Source organism: Populus euphratica, unplaced genomic scaffold (assembly GCF_000495115.2).
Source record: "Populus euphratica unplaced genomic scaffold, PopEup_1.0 scaffold1574.1, whole genome shotgun sequence".
Lineage (NCBI taxonomy): Eukaryota > Viridiplantae > Streptophyta > Magnoliopsida > Malpighiales > Salicaceae > Populus > Populus euphratica.
The window spans coordinates 33,527-43,011 of record NW_011501417.1 but is presented as its reverse complement, the minus strand read 5'-3'; the positions used below and the strand labels follow the sequence as shown (position 1 = coordinate 43,011).

The 9,485-nt window shown below is 34.4% G+C and overlaps 1 protein-coding gene across 1 annotated transcript; it reads left to right on the top strand.

The window, feature by feature from the left end:
- The first annotated feature begins 1,064 nt into the window (after positions 1-1,064).
- Positions 1,065-8,721, top strand: LOC105117863 (PTI1-like tyrosine-protein kinase At3g15890). Its single transcript, XM_011015641.1, has 4 exons — positions 1,065-1,463; positions 1,993-2,140; positions 7,418-7,680; positions 7,757-8,721. Exons 1-4 carry the CDS (start codon positions 1,420-1,422, stop codon positions 8,418-8,420), a joined length of 1,119 nt encoding a protein of 372 aa, XP_011013943.1. The 5' UTR covers positions 1,065-1,419; the 3' UTR covers positions 8,421-8,721.
- The last annotated feature ends 764 nt before the right edge of the window (positions 8,722-9,485 follow it).

Genomic DNA, 9,485 nt, shown 5'->3' with positions numbered 1-9,485 from the left:
TAGTATTATTAACTCTCTGCTAATTTATATTTTGAATCTTTTTTATTTTTTAGGTATCTTTACAATTTTATATTTTAAAATTTATTTGCTAAATAGTTTTTTTTAATTTCAAAGTTCCATATCAAATTCTCAATTTTTTTTTTATTTTTTTTACTTAATTTTCTTATACACTTCCTTTATAAATTTTATGGAATTTTGAGTTGTACAATGTTTATATTTCTTAATCAAATATTTATAAGAAATTACTTTAGATCAATTTTTATATCCTTACCATTTATATATACATGCTCATTTATCAAAATTTACATATCATTCATTTTATTTTTTTTACTCAATTTAAAATATTTCTTTAATTTTATACCCGGGAGTTTACATCTTTGTTATAAATTATATTATGCCATTCTATAACTTGAGAGAGTTGCTAGTAGCATTAGTAACTCGATATTATTTATGATTATTTTTTAAATTATGTTATTTTTTTATATAATATGTTAATTTTTTTATTTAAATTGCTAAATTCCTAAAAATAATTCTTGAAAAGATAGCATGATTATACTAACCAATGAAAATATTTTCATATCCATACCTTTATAATTTTTAGCATGCTTTGTCAACTAGCTGGACCATCTTTAAAAAATAAACTAAGAACAACTATTCAATCGAGTAATTGTTAATTAGGAAAACAATTGAAGTTGTAGTGTCGCAGCATTACTCTCTAAAAAACAAGAGGGATGGCTTCTAATTCGGGAACCTAGTTCTACTCTTAAAGCCTTCAAAACTACTTATTATTAAAAAGATAACTAACTATCCAATAGAGTTTATCTTGACCCCCTCTCAATTATTAGTCTATAGTTAAAGTTTTAAGACTTTAAATTAAGTAGTGTCAACTTGATAAAATACTTTAAAAAGGATTTAATTAAGAATCTCCGGAAACATTTGGAATCAAATTGATAAAATTTATAGGTTTAGGATTGAATTGAGAATGAGTATATAGGATTGGTACTAAATTAGGGTTTCCATACATTAACATCCTCCTTGAACAAAATTCTCAGACAGCAGTTGAAAAAGGCCCCACAAGTGTGATTTGAAAATTGAAACAGCACAAAAGCGAGGAAAAATTCTTTAACACGCTCTGTCTCTGCTAACCAAAACCCATCAGAAAATAATTAATTAAAAAGGAAAATGTCTGCTTTGAGTGTTGCAACAATTTGTTTACTCCATCAGAATCTTGGGTTCTTTTCTCTGTTTTTCTCTTCGCTCGCTGACTAAAGCAAACAAACTACCTCAAGAAAAGAAGAAAGAAGCTAGAGAGAGAGAGAGAAATTACGGAACTTTAAAGGCTAAAACAAAAAAACAGAGAGAAGATATAGTGATATATAGAGAGAAATAAGAAGTGGGTTTTGGTTGGTGAAGGTGGATATGGCCTTTACTTCCATGCTTTGTTGTGTAAAGAAGTTGGATCGGTAGGTTTTTCCTCAGCTGTTCATAGAGGATCTATTTTTGATTATTTGATTGCTATTTTCTTTCTTCGATTTTTAGTTCCTTTGATTTTTTTGTTGTTTATGGTTTCTGGATATTGCTGTAGTTCTGCATGTTTTGGTAAATAAAATTGGGAATTTACATGGGTTTTGAGTTTTGGATTTGGCCGTATTTCGAGATTATTTTTCCTTCTTGATGTTAGAAATAGTGTTTTTATTTGCTTCACGGTTTTGAAATATAGGGTAGAAATTAAAACTTAGGTAACTGGGTTTAAGGGTCTAGATGTTGAAATCAATTTTTAGTGTTTTCTTGGGTAGCTTTGTAAATGATGGGAGGGATACCACTATTTCATTGGATTTTAAATGGGGTTTTTTCAAGATATCTTGGTACTTTCTGAATTTCTTAAGGGATTTTTGTCCACTTGCTGAAATAAGGTGATGAAGAGTAACGGCATTGAGTTTGCCTGCTAATAAAAAACAATCAGTTAATATGAGTTTGTGATTGATTTTATAGGAAAGAGAGAGGAAAGAAGCAGCTGACATGGCGAATCTTCTCCTTGAAGGAATTACACTCAGCCACCAACAACTTCAATTATGATAACAAGCTGGGAGAAGGGGGATTTGGCAGTGTTTATTGGGGTCAGCTTTGGGATGGATCACAGGTAATAGTTTAATTTTCAGCTTCCTTGTTCTGCCCCTCCATTTTTGTTTAACCATTTTGCTCGTCCATTATTGAAAGGTATATAGTAGTAGTTCATCACATGCAATAAATCTATATAGCAACTTCATTGAGCTGCTTTTGTTTTTGATTTAACTTCAAAGTCTATTTAGAGCAAAAGAAAAAAAGATGCAAACTAAAGGCTGTTGTCATCTTTCCAGTTTTTATATGCATTTGAACCTCAGTTAATTGCTCAAGATTGTTGAGGTTCAGATTTTGTCACTATTTATATGGACACTATGTCAATTGATAGTTTGATATTATCTATTATAGCCTGATTCATTGTGTCCTGTTTTTATACTGGATCCAAATCAGATCTTTTTATGAAGATTGCATAAGCAGGTCCATTTGGTGTGCCTATGTCAGTGGAGGTTCATATCTAGCACGGACAGTGTCGAGGTTCATGAGATTAGAGGACAAGATTTGGAAATCATAACTGATTGAAATAACAAATCACAGATATTTAAGTTTTGGTTCGGCAATTAAGAATTTCTTGCAACTGTCATTAGCACCAAGGTTTTATTAGGATGTAGTTGAACTTATCTGATGTTTTTTTTTCCCCACTTCATGGCAATTTGTTGTCCTTCAATTACTTTACTTAGCACATTTTACAGAATAAGTGGCCCTATTATTTTACTAAGTGCATTTTTCTTAGTGCAACTATGGTGGAAGTGAAACTAAAAATATGCGGACGGTTTGGTATTTTGGGGCAGGGCATGTGTGTACAGTTGCTTAACCATGATTTAAAGCCAACTACCTCCTCAAGGCAAACCAACATATGTATTTGGGTAATTTTTTTAACATATCCAAAGGACATAAAAAGTAACTCAGAATTTGGAACGTTAGGTAATTTTCTATGATTCCAATGAGTTTCCAAAGAATTAATGTTGTATTACAGAACTGTGAGCTTTATGGTTAAGGTTCTCTTTCTTTTAATTGGACAGTGAAGAAAATTTTTAGTTATAGCAAGAATGCTAACAGAGGCCATTACTTGGGGTAGTACTAAGTCGAGAACTTGCAGCTGCTAGGATACATGTTTAAGCATTGAGAGTAGTCACTTCATGCCAAGACATCAAAAGATGGGACTATCCCTCAATTTTCCCTCCCAAATCACCACTTAAGAATTTTAGAATGTTTCTTTAAATTGTCGAGACTTCCTTGGAATAAAGTGGTTATACATTCTCTTTCAAAGGACTATTTATGAAGGAAATTTTGTGAAGTGGATCATGTTATGTTTTACATTCAGTAAAACCTGCTTTTCTGATATGTTTCTTATGTGCAGTATTGCATTTCACAACTTGATTGACTTGGGTCATCAAGTTTTGATCTTGTTGAGCTTCTTATGATAGTTTCTACTAACTAGTAATTCATATGCCTTTTGAAGAGCAATTGAGGTGTGTTCAACAAATCACTTAAAAAGCTAGAAGATTGTCATTTGTAGTCTTCATTAGCTTTATATGCAAGTGTCTTGCTTAAATTTAGTTGTCATTATAAGAATTTCTACTTTTAGCAATCAATTATGTTCAATAGCTAGGTTGGAGGCGCACGTGTTTCTTGCTTAATCTTTATGTTATCCCGTGCAATGAAATGCATTATTCTAATGCTCTATTTTCTGTACAGTGACATAAATCTTATGACTTTTCTTTTCTTTTTTATGTTTTTTTGCATTGGAGATCCATTGGCTTTGGGGATATAGCAGGGAGTAGGTGTTCCTCATCCCTACATCTCTTTGCCCACTCTTGTTAGGATTTAAACTTGGGACTCTAATGTGGAATTCCCAAGTTTTAATTTCTATACTGTCCCATTAGAGACACCTTCAATGATGTGAATCTAGAAGGTAGGAATTGTAGAACTCACAATCAAGATAGAAAACAATCCAAGAAAGCTAAAATCAAATTACAATAAAAAAACACTCGATACGATGATTACATGAACCAAGACATCGAAGTTATTAGATGAAAAAGACCTCAACCTTATGATTATAATGAATCATGAACTGGAGGTAAAAAAGACCTCGACCTTATGATTATAATGAATCATGAACTGGAGGTATAGGAAGAGCATCCAAAACCACCTCTCCTTGTCCATCTTTTGCATGGATCACATTAATCAAGGCTTGATCACCCCTTGTCCAATCTTGAAGCTTGAATTGCCCTAAATATCTTGAAGTAGCCCATTGAAAACCTCTCTAATCATTTTGGCCCTTGACCTAATCGACATCTCTCATGAATCTTTTTGTGGTGCATGTTGGTTCTCATCAATACTCTCCTTAAGAGGATTCGACCTCAAATCATCACCTACATCAAACAGAGGATGATTAGAAACATTAAAAATAGCACTAATACCATAGTCATCATAGTCACTTGAAAGATCCACCTTGTATGTGTTGTTGTTGATTTGTTCAAGAACTTGGAAGGAACATCTCCTTTATATTGCAACTTAGATCTCTTATAGGTTGAAAATTTTTCTTCCCTATATGCACCCAAACCAAATCATCACTAGGAATACCATTAATCTTTGAAAAATCCTAAAGAATTCACTGAAAACCAAGAGTATGAGCAAACTTGGATGCACACTATTTTTTTTGAATAATAAGCAATCACTCAAAAAATTTTTTTTTTTCAAGCTAAATAGCTTTATTTATACTATTTAAAATGTCATGAACAATGTTGGAAAAATAATAAAAGAGTTCTAAATAAAAAAAGAAAAAGAACCCTAAACCAACTAGGAAAATAATACGATTTTCACACAATAGCTTCTCATCTTTACCACAAACCCTTCTCAGTGTCCGATTGCTATGAAATTTTGATTCTATAGGAAACAAGGCCTTTATAATTTATTTGAAAAGAATTCTAGTATGATTCAATGATGGGATAAAGAGTTTGCTTAGAATTATAAAAATGTGCATTAGAAAAAATAAGCCTAAAACTGCCTCATGGAATAATGGAATAATGACCGAGAGTTATTCTTCAAGTTCACTGGTTATTTCACATTTATTTTCTAGTGAAAGAATTTTAAAATAATCACAAATCTTAGAACCTATCTCCTTTTTTGCATTGCAATCTTCAACTTCATAAACATCACTGATACTCTCCTTCTGAAGTTCATGTTTGATTTTCCTTTTATCCTCTGGTGAATGATTTAGGTTTTGACATGAAATTGTTGTTGTGTCAATAGTTTTCTCTGAACTCTTTCACATTCTCTTTTCCAACAAGTCATAAGAACCCAACAAGTTTTTAGCCTTCCCACTTTTAGTTTTAAAATTGGACATCTTTGAATCACCATCTGATCGTTTTTTATCTTTTTGATGTTGGTCTGTAGCTTCTAATTCATCAAGTAGTTTATTTGTTATTTTTTAATAAGCATTGTAAGTTGTTTGTTCTTGCTTGCCTTGACATATCTCACACAAGTTTTTTAATCATCAACATTCATGGCTTGGAGCCTCAGTTTCTCTTGCCTCCTTGCATTAGGAACCTTTTAGGATTGTCTCTCTTGCAAATTACTAAGTTTTGCATCATTTCTGTCCAAGCCATCACAAATCCCAAAATCTCTTCCTACTCTTTTATGGCTGAAATTTTCATGTTGTTGAAATCCCCCATTTCCATGGTTTTTAGGCTATCGAAATCTATCACCTTGGCTAAATGATGCATGGTCAAGGTCTTTGGCTTCTTCAGCTTCATTCTCGTCAACAATCTCATCCAAATGTGGGGTAGCGCATCTTTCTGGACTTCTGACACTAGAAACTCTTCGGAATGATTCCTCTCGCAAACTAGCAATCACGGTCTCTTGTCTCTCCATTCTATCCTACACCTCACCAAACATTACGTTCATCCTCTCAAATTGCTGCTGCATAGCCCGTACAAATTGCTGCTGCATAGCCCGTAACATGAACGAGTTTTCCTTCTCCTTAGTAGGTGATGATCCGTCTTTGGAAGACACTGTCGAAATCTAAAATCTCATGTTAGTAGTAACAAAATAAATTCTCACACTCCCTCATCTTCTTACACTTAATAAGATGTAACTCCAGTCATGTTTCACTCAAATTCTGGTTTTTCATCATAATATGCTCACCCTTTCACCTTTTACCTCTTATGCTTCTCTTCATTTCTTTAGGGAACTAATAAAAAAACAACCAAAAATCTTAGTCGTGTAACATCCAGCTAAAGTTTTGAAGACACTAACAATCAAGAAAATGAAAACAAAGATGAATGATGAAAAAAAAGATAGAGACAATGAAAACAAAAACGAATACAACAACTAACACAAAAATGAATACTAAAACTAACACAAAAATGAATACTAAAACGAAATTGAATTCAAGAAAGACTACATAACCTGAAACCACAATAGACTTTTAACTAACCTGAAATTAGTAGCAACACAAACAAAATCTATTGATGATGCACACTGATTCCATAGACACTAATTCACAATTTCCGTAAATAATCCAAACCCAAAGCATACTCGAATAACCTAGAATCAATATCAAACTAACAATAACCACTATCTGATATGGATTAAAGTGTTTTTCTTAAGTCTGAAATTCATTTTTTTTTTGTAAACTCAAGTTGCGGTAGAATAAACAACTTGTGATTTAATCTTCTTTTTTTTTCTTACTATGCTGATTTGGCAATAGCCTTTTTTAATAGAAACCTTTTTTTTTTTGTTTTTCTCTCTTTTTTATAATATTGCTGCAAAAATCAAAACTGAAAAACAATGAACAAACAATGTGGAAAATTTAAACATAGATAGAATTTGATTTTAGAGCCTTGCTCTGATACTAATTGATGTGAATTCAGAGAGTAAAATCAAGATAGAAAACAACCCAAAAAACTAAAATTATATTACGATAAAAAAATCAGCACAATAATTACTTGAATCAAGGCACTGGAGTTATAGGATGAAAAAAACCCTAACCCAATGATTATAATGAATTATAAACTGGAAGCATCGGAAAAACATCCAAAACTGCCTCTGCTTGTCCAACCTTTGTGTGGATCACCCTTTGTTGAAATCTTAAAGCTTGAATTGCTCAAAATATCTTGAATTGGTTCATTGAAAACCATTTTAATTTTCTTAGCCCTTGATCCAATCAGCATATGTAATGAATCTTTTTGTTGTGCTTGTTGATTCTCATCATTCTAATTGTTTATGTGCCTCTATGCCTTGTTATAGACTTTCCCATAAATTAGATCCAATTCTGAAACAGAGATTAATGCAGATTGCAGTTAAAAGGTTAAAGGTTTGGAGCAACAAAGGAGATATGGAATTTGCTGTTGAGGTGGAGATATTAGCACGTGTTAGGCACAAGAATCTGCTGAGCCTACGCGGTTATTGTGCTGAAGGGCAAGAGCGCCTGATTGTATATGACTACATGCCAAATTTGAGCTTGCTCTCTCACCTTCACGGGCATCACTCGGCAGAATGTCTTCTTGACTGGAAGAGACGGATGAATATTGCGATAGGATCTGCTGCGGGAATCACGTAAGTATATCGAACCCAACTCCTTCCTATGCTGTCCTGCTGACATATAGCTAACTTCATTGTTTGATTATTCAAGTTATCTTCACCACCATGCAACCCCCCATATCATCCACAGAGACATCAAAGCTAGCAATGTGTTGCTAGATTCAGATTTCCAGGCACAGGTTGCTGATTTTGGATTTGCAAAGCTTATCCCTGATGGTGCAACACATGTAACAACAAGAGTTAAAGGTACACTTGGCTACCTTGCCCCTGAATATGCTATGCTTGGGAAAGCATCAGAGAGCTGTGATGTATACAGCTTTGGTATTCTCTTGCTAGAGCTTGCTACTGGCAAGAGACCACTTGAGAAGATGAGTCCCACAGTTAAAAGAACAATTACAGATTGGGCTCTGCCATTGGCTTGTGAGAGGAAGTTCAGTGAACTGGCAGATCCCAAGCTCAATGGGAAGTATGACGAGGAAGAGTTGAAGAGGGTTGTCCTTGTCTCTCTTGTTTGTGCTCACACCCAGCCGGAGAGAAGACCCACAATGCTTGATGTGGTAGAGCTGCTGAAGGGAGAGTCCAAGGAGAAATTATCCAAACTAGAAAATGATGAAATGTTCAAGGCCCCTCAGGCCGCTGATTTTGATGATGAAGAAAGATCAATTGCTGAAAACAGCTCAGACTTCATCTCAGAGGAGAAGGACGTGAACAGGGAAGTGAAAGAGATTGTACTGGAAAATGCTCATAATAGCTGAAGTATTTGCACATGTAAAATTTGGTTTGAGTTGAGTTTCTAGTTGAACACCAGTAGCACTGGCAATCCATTTATTAGAGTTGTCAGGAATGATGCTACTAACAGTCGTGAAAGCATTGTTTTATGACTACCGAAATTGTTGTGCTTGTATCCTCGAATACACCAGGTGGCCTTGGTGTCTGTCTTTGGTATCTGCCTGGCAAGTGTGCCCAGATTTTTTATTTTAGATGGGGTGAAGCTGATGCATTCCTCTCGTTGTGTATTTTATTCAAATTTGTTCGAGATGAACTCCGTTTATTGAACTGGGATGGATCGATTTATCTTGTAGTTTTATTGGAGACAGAGGTGCCTGCCCGGTCTCATCTCGAAGTCTGGGAACAGTTATCGGGAATGGAGGAAGCTGCTTCACTTCTTAATTTCTTATGAAAAAAATTAAAAGATTGTGGTACGAAAATCTTAATGCATGCTCTTCTGTTCATTTTTTTTCAACAGTAATTACTTTTTGAATCTTTAAATTATAACAAGCTGAAAAACAAGTCTTTCGGTTTCCTGGAACCCAATTTTCCAATCACGGTTTTTGGGTTGCTCGCTAGTTAGTATGATTTTATCCTTAGCCATGCCAAGTACAGGCTCTTTGCGTTACAGAAGGCACCATGGTGGTGACAACGACCGCAGTTTTATACTCCAAGTGAACGTATCCTCTCGAGCGGTCTCGCCCTCTTCCAAGTTGCTGGACTGGAGGAAATGAGTTGGCTGATGATCCTCATGGTAATAGTCTCTAGGTGTCCCCAGCTTGATTCCATACTTCATGCTGACTGTCTGCTCCACTCCCATAAAGTTGTGGTTCCATGGCCTGAGGATTGTCTCTCTGTTTTTTTTTTTTTTTGGGGGGGGGTGGTGTTGTTGGGGGTGGTGTGATACAGATGAACTTCTTCAAAAAATCTTGGTCATGGTGTAAGTGTACCCTATTTCCTGTAAACTCGTGCAGAAAACCAGCAAGTGGAAATAATTTCAGGTAAATTATCAGGAAAAAAAAATAGCATGGATTTGTACCTTGATATCCTCA

Coding starts and splice junctions, on each gene's coding strand:
- LOC105117863 (XM_011015641.1), top strand. CDS start 1,420: ATGGCCTTTACTTCCATGCTTTGTTGTGTAAAGAAGTTGGATCG. Junction 1,464..1,992: donor TGTGTAAAGAAGTTGGATCG/GTAGGTTTTTCC, acceptor TTGATTTTATAG/GAAAGAGAGAGGAAAGAAGC. Junction 2,141..7,417: donor AGCTTTGGGATGGATCACAG/GTAATAGTTTAA, acceptor AGATTAATGCAG/ATTGCAGTTAAAAGGTTAAA.